Raw genomic sequence first — 17,776 nt, forward strand, 5'->3', positions numbered from 1 at the left:
TAGTTGCTACAATCAAATCTGGTTTCCAGGGAAACAAAGCTAGGCATTTAACTGAAGATCAGATTCACTTAACCCTTTTACCTACAATTCACTAAGTTCCATTGTATACTACACTAGGTAAAATGACAATGAAGTCCTATCTCCATCACCAACCTCTATCCTGACCTAAAGACTAGTGTTTAACTGTCTACCACCATTCCCACTTGGTTTTCTAATAGGCATCTCCTACTTAACATAGACAAAGTAGAATTCTTCATTACCTCTTCCAGTTCTGCTTCCCCCACCCTACCCGATCTTCCTCACCTCAGTTACCACCAGTAGTTCAGGCCAAAAATCTTGAAGTCATCCTTGACTTTTTTCTCTCAAACTTCACTCCATCAGCAAATCCTCCATTTTACTTCAAAATACATCCCTGTGGTAGGCAGCCTCTAGGATGGCCTCCGTGACCACAGCCTCTGGGTATACATACCCTTGTGTAATCCTCTATGGATAACAGAAAATATATATACTGGTCTCTGTACCCAACTCCTGGCACAAAGCTCCTGAGACTTTTGTAACTTCCTGATGATAACACTAGGAGCATCTATTGTTTTAATATTTGTCTTTTTTTTTTTTTAAAAGATTTTATTTTTTTGGCACTTGGGTGGCTCAGTTGGTTAAGTGTCTGACTTCGGTTCAGGTCATGACCTCTCTGTGAGTTCGAGCCCTGCATCAGGCTCTCTGCTGTCAGCATAGGGCCCACTTTGGATGCTTTGTCTCCCTCTCTCTGCCCCTGCCCCTCTGCCTTGCACATGCTCTCTCTCTCAAACATAAATATTAAAAAAATATTTTTTTAAACATTTTATTTTTTAAGTAATCTCCACACCTAACATGGGGCTGGAACCCACGACCCTGAAATCAAGAATCACACATTCCACCGACTGAGCCAGCCAGGCGCCCCTTAATATCTGTCTTTGATCTGACCCTGACACAGGGCTCCCAACACTCTCATAAATTCCTGAGTAACAAGAGCAGTAGGAGCATCTCTTGTTCTAATGAGGTGACTCTAGATAGGCTTCAAGATGGTCCTGGATGAGGATAGTCACCAGGAAGATCAAGCCATGATCAAAAGCTTGGAATTTTCAGCTTCAGCCCCTAACCTCCTGACCAATCTATAGCTGGCTGCTCAGAAGCACTGGGCTTGTGAGTGGCATCAGAGGAAGAGGTAGAGGGGGCAGTCTTGTGGGACTGAAATCTTACCTGTTGTGGGATCTGACACTATCTCCAGATAGATAGTGTCAAAAATGAGTTAAACTGTAGGACACCCAGCTGCTGTCAGAGACTTTCTTGTTGTTTGGGGGAGGGGGGGGAAATCCCTACACATTTGGTAACCGGAAGTGTCAGAAGTGAAGTGTCTGGTATGTAAAGGAGACTCACAAGAGAAACACACAGCAGGGAAGAGTTTTCCCTACTAGGGAAGAAAGAAACTGAGGTTTTTTTCCCCCACTTTCATCCACTTTCCATGAGTATGGGCTGTATTTACTGACTCATTTCTAATAAAAAGAACGCAGCATTAAGTGTAGGATGTTACTTCTGAGATTAGGTTTTAAAAGATTGGCCTAATGTAACACCATGTTAACTATACTTCCAAAAAAAAAAAAAAAAAGGAAAAATACACACGCACACACGCACACGACTGTGGCTTCCATCTCAGGTGTTCTCTTCACTTGCTCTTAAGAAGCCAGCTGCCACAAGAGATGGCCTTGTGGAGAGGCCCACATGAGTGAGCGCGGAAGCAAATCTCTGAAGTCTGTCTACAGCCACGTGAATGAATTTGGCTATGGAGGTGACTGCAGCCTCAAACGATATCTTGAGTGCAGCCTCGTGAAAGACCCTAAACCAGAGGCATCTAGCTAAGTTGCACTCAATTCCTTACCCACAGAAATCATGAGAGATACTGTTTATTGTTTTAAGCTAAATTTAAGATAATCTGTTAACACAGTAATGGATAACTGGTACAGTCCCCAAACTCACAACTCGCAGCACTAGCACGTTAGTCCAGCAATCAGCCTGCTCCAACACTGCCCCCCACCTTCCTCATTCTTCACAGCAATGACACAGATGCTTTAAAAATGTAAATCACAGGGGGCTCTTGGGTGGCTCAGTCGGTTAAGTGTCTGACTTCGGCTCAGGTCACAATCACCCGGTTCATGGGTTCGAGCCCTGTGTCGGGCTCTGTGTTGACAGCTCAGAGCCTAGAGCCTGCTTCGGATTCTGAGTCTCCCTTTCTCTGCTCCTTCCCCACTCATGCTTTGTCTCTCTCTCTCAAAAATAAAATAAAATGGCCAACAGACACACAAAAAGATGCGCAACATCATTAATCACCAGGAAAATGCAAATCAAAACCAAATGAGATATCATCTTAGAGCTGTCAGAATGGCTAGCAACAAAAAGATGAGAAATAACAAGTGTTAGCGAGGATATGGAGAAAAAGGAACTCTTGTGCACTGTTGGTAGAAATAAAATTGGTACAACTACAGTGGAAAACAGTATGGAGCTTCCTCAAAAAATTAAAAATTAAATTACCATATGATCCAGTAATTCCACTACTGGATACTCACCCAACAAAAACAAAAACACTAATTGAAAAAGATATATGCACCCCTACATTAAGTGCAGCATCATTTACAATAGCCAAGACATGGAAACAATTCAAGTGCCCATCCAAAGATGAATGGATAAAAAAAGATGTGGTGTACAAATGCAGTAGAATATTACTCGGTCATAAAAAAAGGAATGTGATCTTACCATCTGTGACAACAGATGGGATGGACCCAGAGGGTATTATGTTCAGCAAAATAAGTCAGACTGGAAAAGACAAATACCATATGATTTCACATATAAGTAACTAAAATATATAAAACATACAAAAAACAAAACAAACAAAAAGCAGAAATGGACCCATAAATACAGAGAACAAACTGATGGTTGCCAGAGAGTATGGGGGTAGGGCGATAAGCGATATAGGTGAAGAAGAGCAGAAAAATAAGTCAAGTCAGTAAATAAATAAACAAATGGAACAAGCATAGTAATGAATTATAACTCATTGATTATAACAGGAGTTCATACTGATACAATAAACGAGTAGACTGAAAGTCTGATGAGTAATGGGAAACTTAAGTAACTTCAAAGTACCTCTACATAAAATGCTAATTAATTGCAAAGGGAAAACTTTAGAAAGGAGAAACTTCGCAGATATACCCTATTCAAGTGAGAAGATATCATCAGTAATAGGACTAATCAAAATAGGGTGCCACCTAATGGGACACTGCTTCTGTGAAATTTCTGCCAAAGACATAGTCTGAATCTAGTCATGAGAAAACATTTGACAAACCCACACTGAAGGACTTTCTACAATATAACTGGCCTGTAGGGGTGCCTGGGTGGCTCAGTTGGTTAAGTGTCCAACTTCGGCTCAGGTCACAATCTCAGGGTTCGTAAGTTCCAGCCCTGCATCGGGCTTTGTGCTGACAGCTCAGAGCCTGGAGCCTGCTTCGGATTCTGTGTCTCCCTCTCTCTCTGCTCCTCCCCCACTCATGCTCTGTCTCTCTCTCTCTCCTTCACAAATAAATAAAAACATTAAAAAAATAATAACTGGCCTGTAACTTTGAGAAGTGTGAAGGTCATGAAAATTAAGGAAAAGCAAAGGAACAAATCCAGTGTTAAAGAGACTAGAGAGAAATGAGATCCACATGAAATGCACAATTAGACCCTCTGGCTATAAAAGACATTTGTTGGCACAACTGATGAAAACTAAATGGGATCTGAAGATGATATGACTCTTAATTTCCCAACTTTGACGGTTAAATTGTGGTTACATAGGAGAATATCCTTGTTTGTAGGAATTACACACTGGAGTATTCAGGACATCCTTTGGGAACTTACTTTGAAATGATTCATATACTTCCAACTCTTCAGGAAGTTTAGGATTGTTCCCAATTAAAAAAAAAATATATAAAACAGATCACATCCTACTTTACCTTCCAGTGACTTTCAAAGAAATTTAGGGAAAAAAAGCCAAAAAAGCATGGCTTACCACATCTACACGATCCAGGCCCTAGCTATTTCTCCTAGTTACCTAAAATCTTCCCTGCAGTCATTCCATTCCAGCCAAACTGGCCACACTGCTGTTCTTTGAATACATGCAAATATATCTCAACAGACAGGCTTTTGCACTGTGGTTTCTACTGCCTGGAGCTCTTTGTCCCCTTCCCTGGTTTGCTCCCTCCCCTCTTCAAATGTCATTTCCTCAAGGAAGCCTTTTCTAACTTCCAGAGAAGACAGACACTCCATTACTCTTTATCCTTTTATGAATGCCAGCTTCATATTATCTTCCTTGCATTTACCATTACCTAAAATATAGAATACATTTGTTCTTCTGTCTCCATTCAATGAGAGCAAGAACTCTCATTATTTACTATTGTATTCCCAGTGTCTATAACAGTTCTAGGCGTCTGGTAGGCATGCAATAGTTATTTGAAGGTCGCCTGGGTGGCTCCGTTGGTTGAGTATCCAAATGCAGCTCAGGTCATGACCTCACGGTTCGTAAGTTCAAGCCTCGGATCGGGCTCTGTGCTGACAGCTCAGAGCGTGGAGCCTGACTTGGAGTCTGTCTCCCATTCTTTCTGCCTCTCCCCTGCTCACACTCTCTCTCTCTCTCCCTCTCTCAAAAATAAGTAAACATTAAAAACCAAACAAACAAAAATAGTTATTTGAATAACAATGATAAACTGTTTGCTATTCACTACTTTGTATATAATACCTGTCTCTCTAATTAAAACTGAATCGGGGCACCTGGGAGGCTCAGTCAGTTAGGTTCCAACTTTGGCTCAGGTCATGATCTCATGGTTGGTGAGAGCCCACATTGGGCTCTCTGCTGTCAGCATAGAGCCTGCTTCAGATCCTCTGTCCCCCTCTCTTTCTGCCCCTCCCCTGCTTGCGCTATTTCTCTTTCAAAAATAAACATTAAAAATTAAAAAAAATAAATAAATCAACCCAACTACAAATTTACTCATGGATCAAATCAAAGGTAAGACTCCACAAATTTAGAATTCCACAATGTATTACCCTTAGCAAAGAGGAGGTCTTCTTGAGAAACAAACAGCTAAACTTGTCCGACAACACTTCTCCCTACATCATAAGCCTTTAAGCTTCCCTTATAAACACGGGTCATCAAAGGTACTCAGCCATTAGGAGGCTGCTCTCCACAAAGAAATTCAGCTTTATATCCTCAATTGTCCTCAGGCACCTGCTGGAATGATGTTATCTTCTACAGCTTTCTACCTCTTTTTCATGTGATCTCAGATCATATAAAAGAACTTGCTTGGCAGAATAGTACTTTTATCTTTTCATAGTTTTTACCACGTTATCATTTCAAATATGTTTCATCACATAATTTAAATCAGTTCCCTCCTGCACCTCCCGTCACATTCTCCCAAAATATAGACCATGAGCGCTGAGTAAAGATGAGTGCTTTGAAGGAAATAGATCTCAATCTATCTGAGATCTGAAAGAGATAGCCCACAGGTCTTCTGCATCCTCCTAGGACCAATTCCACCCCAAAACAATCAACCAAACAAATAACTTGGACACCTTACCTCCTAAAGCCAAATTCCACTTTTGAGTCCTGGGTCTCAAATAGTGCCCCTAACATATAAAATGCCCCTCAGTGAAAGTAGACAGCTCTTGATCTAAAATCACAGTCCCTTGGATCTTAAAAGAATGATATGCTATGGTAACATGTAATATCACTGCTGCTTTCTCACAATCAGAGCCAATGAGTATAAAGACAATTCATTACAAGCATACCTTGGAGATATTGCAGGCTTGGTTCCAAACTAACACAATAAAGTGAATATTGCAATAAAACAAGTCGAACGAATTCTTGTTTTCCAGTGCATATAAAAGTTGTGTTTGTACTACACTATAGTCTATTAAGTGTACAACAGCAGTATATCTAAAAAAAAAAACCACAACATATGCCTTGATTAAAAAATACTTTATTGCTTGCTGAAAATACTAACCACCATCTGAGCTTTTAGGGAGTTTTTAATTTTTTGGCTCATGGAGGGTTCTTGCCTTGAAGTTGATGGCTGCTGACTGACCAGAGTGGTGGGGTGACAGTGGCGATTTCTTAAAATAAGACAACAATGAAGTTTATCACACTGATCCACTCTTCCTTCTCATTAAGGATTTCTCTGTAGCCATGTAATGCTATTTGATAGCCTTTACCCACAGTAAAACTTCTTTCAAAATTGGAGTCAATCCTCTCAAGCCTGCCACTACCATATCAACTAAGTTTATGTTATATTCTAAATCCTTTGTCATTTCAACAATCTTCACAGCATCTCTGCCAGGAGTAGATTCTAGATCAACAAACCACTTTCTTTGCTCATCCATGAGAAGGAACTCCTCATCCATTCAAGTTTGATCATAAAACTGCAACAACTCAGTCACGTCTTCAGGCTCCACTTCTTGTTCTCTTGCAATTTCTACATTTACTTCCATAATTACTTTATCCACTGAAGTGATAAACCCCTCAAAATCATCCATGATCAATGGGTTGGAATCAACTTCTTCTAAACTCCTGTTAATGATGGTATTTTGACCTCTTCCCATGAAATCACAAATGTTTTTAATGGCATCTAGAATGATTGAATCCTTCTGAGAAGATTTTCCATTTACTTTGACCAGATCCAGCAGAGGCAGCTATAGCCTTATGCAAGGTCTCTCTTAAATAATACTTGAAAATCAAAATTACTCCTTCATCTGTGGGCTAAAGATATTGTGTTAGCAGGTATGAAACATGAATCTCACTGTACATCTCCATCAGAGCTGCTGGGTAACCAGGTGCATTGACAATGAACACTAATATTTTGAAAGGCATCTTTTTTTCTGAGCAGTAGGTCCCAATAGCAGGCTTAAAATATCCAGTAAGCCATGCTGTAAACAGATGTGTGGTCGCTCAGGCTTTGTTGTTCCATTGGTAGAGCATAAGATTTAGCATCATTCTTAAGGGCCATGGGATTTTCTGAACAGTGAATGAATACAGGCCTCAACTGAAAATCACCGGCTGCATTAGCCCCTAACAAGAGAGTCAGCCTGTCCTTTGAAGCTCTGAAGCCAGGCACGGACTTTTCTCTAGCTATGAAAGTCCTAGATGGCATCTTCTTCCAATAGAGTGCTGTTTCGTCTACATTGAAAATCTGTTGTTTAGTGTAGCCACCTTCACTAACTATCTTCGCTAGATCTTCTGAATAACTTGCTGCAACTTTCATATCAGCACTTGCTGCTTTACCTTGCACTCTTATGTTATGGAAACAGTGTCTTTCCTTAAACTTTATGAACCAAACTCTGCTAGCTTCACTTTTCTTTTGCAGCTTCCTCACCTCTCAGCCTTCACAGAATTGAAGAGGTAGGGATTTGCTCTAGACTAAGCTTTGGCTTAAGAAATGCTGTGGTTGGTTTGATCTTCTGTCCAGAACACAAAAACTTTCTCCGTATCAGCAATAAGGCTGTTTCACTTTCTCATCATTCTTGTGTTCACTGGAGTAGCACTTTTAACTTCCTTCAAGAACTTTTCTTTTGCATTCACAACGTGGCTAACTGTTTGACACAAGAGGCCTAGCATTCAGCCTATCTTGGCTTTCAACATGCCTTCCTCACTAAGCTTTATCACTTTTAGCTTTTGATTTAAAGTGACAGATGTGTGCTCACTTCAGCAGCACATGTAATAAAGTGACAGATGTGCAACTCTTCCTTTCTCTTGAACACTCAAAGGCCTTTGAAGGGTTATTGATTGGCCTAATTTCAATATTGTGTTTCAGGGAACAGGGAGGCCTGGGGAGAGGAAGACAGGGGAATGGCCAGTTGGTGGAGCAGTCTGAACATAACATTTATTAAGTTCACCATCTTCTATAGGTGTGGTTCATGGCACCCCAAAAGAATTACAACAGTAAGCTCAAAGATCACTTGATTACGGGTCACTATAACAAACATAACAACAATGAAAAGTTTGAAATATTGTGAGAATTAACAAAATGTGATACACAGACACAATGTGAGCATATGGTGTTGGAAAATGGCGCCGACAGACTTGCTCATGGCAGGGTTGCCTCAAACCTTCAATTTGTAAAAAACTTCTCTGATTTGTGCAGCACAGTAAAGCAAAGCATAATGAAACTAGGTATGGCTGCATCGTGGCCTTCAAACTACATCACTGATATAGGTCAATGCTCCTAATTTGTCCAAGTAGTAGAAGCTGAGAACTGGTTGTAGGTGAAATGTGATATATGTGCTTAATTCACAATATATATATTTTTAAAATTTACTTAAATTCAAGTTAGTTAACAACACAGTGCAGTACTGGTTTCAGTAGTTCACAATATACTCTTAAAACACTGTTCTGTTCAATCAAGTAGCCTATTTAATTTAAATAAAATAAAAACTTTAATTCGGTCACATTAGCTAAATTTCACAGTGTCCTGGGCCAGATGTGACTAGTGGCTACCTTATTGGACAGCACAAACATATAATATTTCTATGATCATGAAAAATTCTACTGGATAGTGCCGTATTTAGGGTGACAAATATTTTAAATTAACATTTAAAAAACAAGAAATCTCACCATTGAAATACACATTTCCACTTTCTCTTGAAAAATCCTATCTAGAAACCGCTGACCAAATTCTCAGCTGATGGAACCAGGGAGTGATGAACTCTTTGATGGAATGTGTGCTTTTCAGTCCTTTACAGTCCCCACTACTCCCTACTGTCTCACACTGTACTTCATTAACTTATGTTATATGCCTGGATTTCTAATTGAGTCTTTATGAAAACGCTTGAGATTATTCCAGTTCCTACACAACAGAGCCTCAAGCAGTTTCTGATGATCAAGTTCAATTAAATAAAATGTCACAGGTACCTAATACACTTATTTCTAGTTTTCTGGTGAAATTTTCTAGACAAACTATAACAGATACCTAGAGTTTAATTTTGTATCAAACAAGTGGTATTATTTTAGCAATCTAAGAAACAGATAGGAGTACTTTGCTTTGAAATATTTTACACAAAATTTGATAATCCACGTAAGACCATTTAGAATTTCATTTCAAAACAGATATATTATAAAATTACTTTTTAGAAACCTAAGGAATTTGAGGGCTCTCATTTTACAGATGAAAAAACTAAGCCCCAGAGAGGTTAAGGAACTTGCTTAAAGTCCAATTGCCAAATATTCAGAGTCAGAATTCGTTTTGCTTTTCCCTTCACCCATAGCCACGTGATAATGTGGCATACTGTTTTTCCCCAAAGACAGCCCCACCATCATATACGCCAACGTGTAATGTGATCTTGACATGCCTCCATTAAGACACAGGGTTTATGTTCTCTTTCATTAAGCTTGGGCAGAGTTTTCAAATTGCCTCAACCAACGAAATGCAGAAACGATACAGGATAATTTCCAAGACTAAGTCAGTTAAGGCCACATGGCTTTCTGCCTGGTGCTTTCTCTTAGAGCACTTGCCTGAAGCAGTGCAGGCCACCGGAGGGTGTACCAGCCCAAAGCCCCAGCTGTGCTCCCTGGTGACATCCAGCACCCGCTGCCAGATACCAAATGAACAAGTCTTCAGATGATTCTGGTATCCAGCCTTTGAGTCTTCGACCTGACTTTCTAGAGCCGAGATAAGCTAGTCTGACTATGACTTGCCTAAACTCCTGACCCATAAGAACTGAGAAATAAATGCTTGTTGTTTTAAGACCCTAAGTTTTAGGGTTGTTACACAGTCACCGTAACTAGGACAGACGCTTTCAGATATCTGACTGTTTTACAAACAGATACTCAATAAATATTTGTGTAATGAAACAAATATTGCCAAGCCAAATAAAATAACATGTTGACTTAGCTTACCATTCAGGGGGGACCATGCTTCCATCCACATCCCAAAACGTGTTCTTGCCATTCATTTCAGTTGTATATATAACCCATCGGTGACGACCTGGGTGGAAAGATCAACATTTATAAAGATGTGAGGAAATAAACACAACCTTAAAAAAAAAAAAAAAAAGTATAATTCTATATCAAAGAAGACTTTTTTTTTTAATTTTTTTAATAAGAGACTTTTATGTGCTTTCACATAAAAGAAACGTTAAAGGAATAGCACCCCGGGTATATCAGTGAGGACAAGCCTCAGGAAGTGTATCGCAAGCTTTCATCAATAGCCCGGAAGCTGCCAGAGCAAAATCCCTACACTGGGACTCAGCCTCACTCTATGGGTGGGACTCAGGCATTTCCCACAGTGGAGAACTCTTGCTTCTCCCCCTGTACTGCTGCCAAGGGAGTAGAGGAGAAAGTAAAGGAGTGTGTTTCCAACTGTTAAGGGTATTCAGGAAATAAAGTGTTCCTCCTGAGACTGGGGCAGGAGAAATGTATTCACAGCAATCATACTTGAATTATATGTTTCCATATAAATATTTTTAAATGACCACCAGAGATCCTCTCGGAAACTGGTGATCACACATAATAGGCAAACATTATAAATGATGGTTAGATAAATAGGATAGCTCCTGTCATCAAAACAGTATGGCTGCATTTTTTTATTTAACAAATTTCTGTGAAATAGTTGGGGATCTAACTACAATTTACACAACTGTTTCTTGGAGCACGTTGGTGGTTCAGTCAGTTAAGAGTCTGACTCTTAATTTTGGCTCAGGTCATGATTTCATGGTTAGTAAGTTCAAGCCCCACACTGGGCTCTGCACTGACAGCATGGAGCCTGCTTGGGATTCTGTCTCCCTCTCTCTGCCTCTCTCCCAAAATAAATTTCAAAAATAAACTTTAAATAAATAAATAACTAAATGACTATTTCTATTGGGTCCTTAAGTTGAGCATCAACCTGGATTCTAATCAATACTCTGTCACTTATTATTAATGAGTTTTAGGCAAATTTTATGAGCCTCAGTTTCTTTACCTATTAAAAGTGGATGAATACAGGGCAGTTGGCTGGCTCAGTCAGTACAGCATGAGACTCTTGAACTCAGGGTTCTGAGTTTGAGCCCCATGATGGGCACAGAGCTTACCTTAAAAAAAAAAAAAAAAAAAAAGTGGGAGGGTGCTGCCTGGCTGGCTGAGTTGGTGGAGCATGGGACTCTTGATCTCAGGGTTTTAAGTTCAAGATCCTCACTGGATGTAGAGGTTATTGAAAAATAAAATCTTTAGGAGCAACGGGGTGGCTCAGTTGCTTAAGCGTCCAACTCTTGGTTTCAGCTCAAGTCATGATCTCATGGTTCATGGGTTTGAGCCCTGAGTCCAGCTCTGTGCTGACAGGACACAGCCTGCTTGGGATTCTCTCTCTCCCTCTCTCTCTCTGCCTGCCCATCCCCTGCTTGAATAAATAAAAAAACATTAAAAAAATCTTTAAGAAAATGTTTTTAAAAAAAATCTTAAAAAACAAAAGTAGATGATTATACTTACATCTTAAGGTTGTTATGAAAATTAAATATCACACAGACACCTAGTTTAGCATTGGTCACAAAAGCGCATAATATTAATTCCTTCCACCCCTCCCTTATTGCCCCTAATCCCACAAATAGAAAATACTGAATTCATCCCTATAATGGGTTTTAAGGCAATAAACAAAAAGCAATCTGCATTTACTTTACAGAATTTTCCTGGGTAAATACATAATCAACAAATATCAAGGAATGCTATTTAAATACGACCTTCTCAGGGCTCCAGGGTGGCTCAGTCAGTTAAGTGTCCAACTTCAGCTCAGGTCATGACCTCACAGTTTGTCAGTTCAAGCCCCCAATCTGGCTCTCTGCTGTCAGCGCAGAGCCCACTTCTATCCCCCTCTGCCCCTTTACAGATCATGCTTGTGCACATGCTCTCTCTCTCAAAAATAAATAAACATTTAAAAAAGATAAAAATAGGGGCACCTGGGTGGCTCAGTTGGTTAAGCGTCCGACTTTGGCTCAGGTCATGGTCTCACGGCTCATGAGTTCAGACCCTGCGTCAGGCTCTATACTGACAGCTCAGAGCCTGGAACCTGCTTCAGATTCTGGGTCTCCCTCTCTCTGCCCCTCCCCACTCATGCTCTGTCTGTCTCTCTCTCAAAAATAAATAAACATGAAAAAAAAAGTCTTGTTAAAAAAGATCAAAATAAATGTGACCTTATCTATTAAAGGAAATACAGATTTCAAGTGCAACTAAGAGCCTCTGGAGCCCATGCCTTTGAGGGCGCTCCTCTGGCATGCCTGAGCCTCTCCCAGAAGCCACTAGGTTGCTTCTACACCATCCTGGAGCCTTCTCCCAAGCCCTGGATCAAATGGAAACAATAGAGCTTTCTGCAGAAAAAAATAAAATTTCAAGATTTGTTTCTTCCATTAGAGAAATCAATTTTGAGAATAAGTAACTAATAGTAAAGTGTAATCCAATGAGGCAGGGGAATGGGAATGTGAAGGCACATGGAGAAACCTTGGAAAAGATTTCACAGTTAGGCCATGATGACAGAGAAGAGCCTTAACAATCTCACACTATACACATCAAAATTTTAAATGTGCATACTCAGACTCAGCAATTCCACTCCTAGGAATTTATTCTTGGAATATTTAAACAAATGAATGTGGATGTAGTTACCAGCAAGTCACTGCAGCATTGTTTCTAATAGCAAAAGGTTGAAGGCAATCAATCTAAATGTCTATCAATAGTGAAGTGTTTGAAAAAATAATGATTCTTCCATACAGGTGAGAATTGTGTTGCTATTAAAATGAATGTTGCTGGGTGCCTGGGTGGCTCAGTCGGTTGAGCACTGGACTTTGGTTCAGGTCATGATCTCACAGTCTGTGAGTTCAAGCCCAGCGTCGGGCTTTGCCCTGACAGTGAGGAGCCTGTTTGGAACTCTCTGTCCCAATCTCTCTCCACCCCTCCCCTACTCACTCTCTCTCTCTCTCTCAAACAAAAACCAACATTAAAAAAAAAAAAAAAAATGTTAAATTTTTTTTTAAATGAAAATACACAAACAAATATCCAAAGAATGCTGTAGATACATCCAACTTAGTAATATGGAGAAATGGGCCATTATTTTTAAGTAAAAATATTTCTGTTTACACACAACATACATAATCCCATGAAATTAAAAAGAAAGTGTATGTTGGTTTATACACTCATTAAAGAAGCTCCTAGTATATTATAGGAATTTCTATATTATAGAAAAGAGTCAAATCCAGTCTCAATCTCACTCCCATTATTTATATCAAAAAGTATTGTACTCACCAAAAAATTGCTTGTTGTCCTCATAGTATTTGTTTCCATATTTGTCTTCCCCCACTAATGTACCAACCCTCACATCGTTTGCCCTGTTAATATCAAAAGAAAACACATTTTAGAATGATTATTTGTTCAAAACACAAAATACAGTGAGTATAACAACTTTCAGTCAGTCAAGGCTGCAGCACCAAAGAGAAAAATGAAGAAATCTGGGGATGGTCACTAGTTGTTCACTTCTAGCCTTCATCTCCAGGATTAGGCCACCCACTGTTGAAGAATCAAGCTTTCAGGTAAGAGCTCTAGAATCCCTACTCATGTGGCCCCCAGCACCACGTAGACAGGTAAGACAGATCAGAAAAGGCAGATCGACTCAACCAATATGCTTAAATTACACTAAATATACAGACGCAATATCTTCAAGTTACAAGACTACTTTTATCTATTATCCCTACTAGACCTTGAGGACTGGAGTTAGCAAAAACCCTCAGGAAATCAGGAGGCCAAAGTATTTCATCTGAAAATGATTCGAATGTCTCCAGGCTTTCATTCGATTGTGGGTCTCCGATTCGGTTTCCGCGAACAATGTTGCTCCCCCAATTCAAAGAATGTGAGGACTAGCAGGGACCATTATGATCTTACTGCACAGAGGAAACTGAAGGCCAGTGAAGGGAAAAACTTTCCCAAGGTCACACTGTGAATACTGGACAAAGCTCACTCCTCTCCAGGAAGCCGGCCCGGCAGCCCACACGACCTCGACTCTTACAGCTCGGTCTCTAAACCTGGTATTGATCTTGTCTCAAGGAGACAGCTCCATCCCCCCACCCCCCAACACACACTTCGGCTTGGGGAAGCCGGGTAGAGATTGGGTGGATTGTCCTTGACAAAAACTGCGAATTCTCCAAGAGGACCCAAGCCCAGGACTCTTTCCAAGAAACCAGCTAACTCAAGTCCAGTCCCGAGGCCAAGAGCATGGCTCTGGCCACCCACCTGAAGAAAACTCGTAGATAGCCGCGGAGGCCACCGTGGCCGCTGAGCTGCTGCAGCCCGCGTTTCAGGACCTGCAGGAACTCCATCTTGTCCGGTAGGACCAGCCCCCTGGGTGCTACGCTCAAAGTGCACCGGGAGGAAGCGAACACGGCAGCACTGTGCCGACCACAAAAAATTCCGACTCGCGCACGCGCGCGAGATACGCAGAGATGGTTCTACGCATGTGCGGGGCTGGCGCCCCTCTGCGCGACGTCTTTACGGTTTCCGGAAAAACGCTCGGCTAGTTTCCCCGGGAAGCAAGGGCGCAATGAACTTTGAAGAGACGTCGGGGTCTTTATTTAGAGCGCGGGGCAGCTGGTGGTGAGCTCATGTAGACTAGGCTTCCGCAGATGGAGGTTCTTTCTTTGGGGACCTCAGTTTCCTCATCTAAAATGATTGGCTCAGGCTACTTCAGAAATTCTAGCGCAAAGATTCTTAATTTTTTTTAATGTTTATTTATTTTTCACACAGAAAGAGACAGAGCATGAACGGAGGAGGGGCAGAGAGAGAGGGAGACACAGAATCCTAAGCAGGCTCCAGGCTCTGAGCGGTCAGCACAAAGCCCGACGCGGGGCTCGAACCTACAGACTGTGAGATCAAGACCTAAGCCGAAGTCGGGCGCTCAACCGACTGAGCCACCCAGGCGCCCCATCTAGCGCCAAGATTCTTTAGAAACAAAATACCAATAACGAATTCAATATTGAGCACAAATGATATTGAGTACGTTCAATACTAAGTACATATACTAGCGTTGTGTCGTTGTGTAAACAGGGGAGCGAGGAGAAGGTATAGAAAAGTATAAGGTTAAATCTGCTCTCAAGAATTTAGTTGAAAAGTTAAAATTCGAAACTTAAACACTTAAAATATATTAGAAAACTAAATCGTGCATGAGACTTAAAATTGTTAAATAATAAAGAAGGATATTTAATGAATATTATTTATAATTTTCCAGTGGCGATTTTATGATTTTACATAATATGCTTTTAAACCTGTATTCCCATCAACTAACATTCTCCTTGATTCTCAACTATTTGAGATGAGAAATTTAGCACATGGGCACTTCCTTCACCTCTTCTCATTCTTTCCTCTTCCAGAATCTAGTCTGCCATATCATTTCTTTTTTTTTTTTTTTCTTCAACATTTATTTATTTTGGGGACAGAGAGAGACAGAGCATGAACGGGGGAGGGGCAGAGAGAGAGGGAGACACAGAAACGGAAACAGGCTCCAGGCTCCGAGCCATCAGCCCAGAGCCCGACGCGGGGCTCGAACTCACGGACCGCAAGATCGTGACCTGGCTGAAGTCGGACGCTTAACCGACTGCGCCACCCAGGCGCCCCTGCCATATCATTTCTTTAAAAAGGTCAAAGTTTGTAAGATTTACATTCAAATCTGTAACTGCAAGCTTTCATAATTGTCTATAAGAATTAAAAAATTGAAACAATATTATTTCTTGAAAGGACCAAGTAACATGACTAGACCCAGAGAAGGGATTTAATTATATGCTATTAAATCTTCAACCTCAAAGCAGAAACTTCCAAATATCAGGATCAGATTTTTTTAGATTCCATCAATTCCTCAAAATCATGTCACATTTGAATTTGTTCAACTGTGACTTTTCATGCACTTTTTTGTTTTCAGAAAAACTCCATGTGATACATTTCTATATACCTATGAGCTTTTTAAAAAACAATCATGGCCAGTTGGGGGGGTTGGAACCATAATCATCTGGGTGCACCTGGGTGGCTGTTGAGGGTGGGACTTCAGCTCAGGTCACCATCTCACAGTTAATGAGTTAGAGCCTACGTCGGGCTTGATGCTGTCAGTGCAGAACCCACTTCAGATCCTCTGTCCCCCTCTCTGCACCTCCTCCACTCACACTCTCTCAAAAATGAATAAACATTTATAAAAATAAATAACGATCTTACCATTATCTCACCTCAAGAAGTTAATAATTTTTATATAATCAAATATCCTCTGAGGAGTGTTTATATTTCAGCAATTGTTTCATAATATGTATTTTTAAAGATTTTATTTTTTAAGTAATCTCTACATCCAATATGGGCCTTGAACTCACAACCCCAAGATCATGAGTTGCCTGCTCCACTGACTGAGTCAGCCAGGCTCCCCTACAATATTTTTACTTTGTCCAAATAAGGTCCATATATTGTAGCATCTTTTTTTTTTTTCTTTTGTGTCAAAAAACACAGCATAAAATGGATTACCTTAACCATTCTTTTTTTTTTTTTTTTTTTTTGAGAAAGGGTGGGGAGGGGAAGAAAGAGAGGGGGACAGAGGATTGAAACCCTCTCTGTGCTGACAGCAGAGAGCCCTATGTGGGGCTTGAACTCATGAACCGTGAGCTCATGAGCTGAGCCGAAGTCAGATGCTTAACTGACTAAGCCACCCAGGTGCCCTTTGACCCTTCTTAAGTGTACTGTACTTATGCTTACATACAGTTAACACTATACGCACATTGTTGTTCAGCAGATCTCTAGAAACTTTGCATCTTGCAAAACTGAAACTCTGTGTGCATTGAACAACTCCCCTTTCCCTCTATCTCCAACCCCAGCAACCACCATTCTATCTTCTGTTTCTGAAAGTTTGGTCACTTCAGATCCCTGCTATAAGTAGAATCATGTAGCACTCGTCTTTCTGCAGCTAGCTTATTTTACTGAGCAAAACGTCCTTAAATTTAATCCATGTTGTAGCATATGTCAGGATTTCCTTCTTTTTAAAGGCTGAATAATACTCTATTGCATGTACATATCACACTTTCTTTATCCATTCATCTTTTGATGGACATTTCAGGTTACTTCTATTGCTTGGCTAATGTAGATAATGCTGCGATAAACGTAGGAGTACAAATATCTCTTCCAGATTCTGTTTTCAGGTCTTTTGGATGGATCCCCAGCATACTACGTGTGTTTTCTGCTCTATACCTAGGGAGCCCTTCCCTAGGGTTTCTTGCCTCTTCAAATCTTGGCTCTATCACTTACTAGCCATACTGGGCAAGTTGCTTAGCTTCTCTAAGCCCTACTTTACTCATTTGTAAAATGGGATTAATAATATTGCCTACATTATGGGATCATTGTGAGGATTAAATAAGAGCAGGCACATAAAATACTTAACCCAGTGCCTGGTATTATTATAAGTACTCAACAAACATTAGTTTGATAAATTACTTTAAAAAAATTTTTTTTAGACACAGCACGTGAGCAGAGGAGAAGGGCAGAGGCAGAGAAGGAGAGAATCTTAAGTAGGCTTCACACTCAGTGAGGAGCTCGATAAGGGGCTTGATTTCACAACTGTGAGATAATGAGCTGAAATCAAGAGTTGGACGCTTAACTGAGCCACCCAGGCACCCCTTGAGGCATTAAAAAAAAAAATGTATGTAGGAAATAAAATTTCCCTTTTGACTGATCATTTACTTGGACCTAGAATTTTAG

At 40.4% G+C, this 17,776-nt stretch overlaps 1 protein-coding gene across 2 annotated transcripts in view; it reads right to left on the reverse strand.

Moving 5' to 3' along the window:
* Positions 1–14,423, reverse strand: part of NDUFA12 (NADH:ubiquinone oxidoreductase subunit A12) — a 29,747-nt gene extending 15,324 nt beyond the window's left edge. The window contains exons 1-4 of one of the 2 annotated variants that reach the window (XM_045062172.1): positions 14,291–14,423; positions 13,310–13,392; positions 9,947–10,034; positions 6,019–7,878 (exon numbers count right to left, since the gene is read on the reverse strand). In XM_045062172.1, the coding sequence (XP_044918107.1) occupies positions 7,752–7,878; positions 9,947–10,034; positions 13,310–13,392; positions 14,291–14,376 (384 nt within the window). In that variant the 5' untranslated portion in view covers positions 14,377–14,423 and the 3' untranslated portion in view covers positions 6,019–7,751. Of the gene's footprint in view, positions 1–6,018; positions 7,879–9,946; positions 10,035–13,309; positions 13,393–14,290 lie in introns of those variants that run through there. The other variant, XM_003989116.6, reaches the window with a different exon arrangement.
* Between the last annotated feature and the right edge of the window lie 3,353 nt (positions 14,424–17,776).

This window comes from Felis catus, chromosome B4, assembly GCF_018350175.1.
Source record: "Felis catus isolate Fca126 chromosome B4, F.catus_Fca126_mat1.0, whole genome shotgun sequence".
NCBI classification, from domain to species: Eukaryota; Metazoa; Chordata; class Mammalia; order Carnivora; family Felidae; genus Felis; species Felis catus.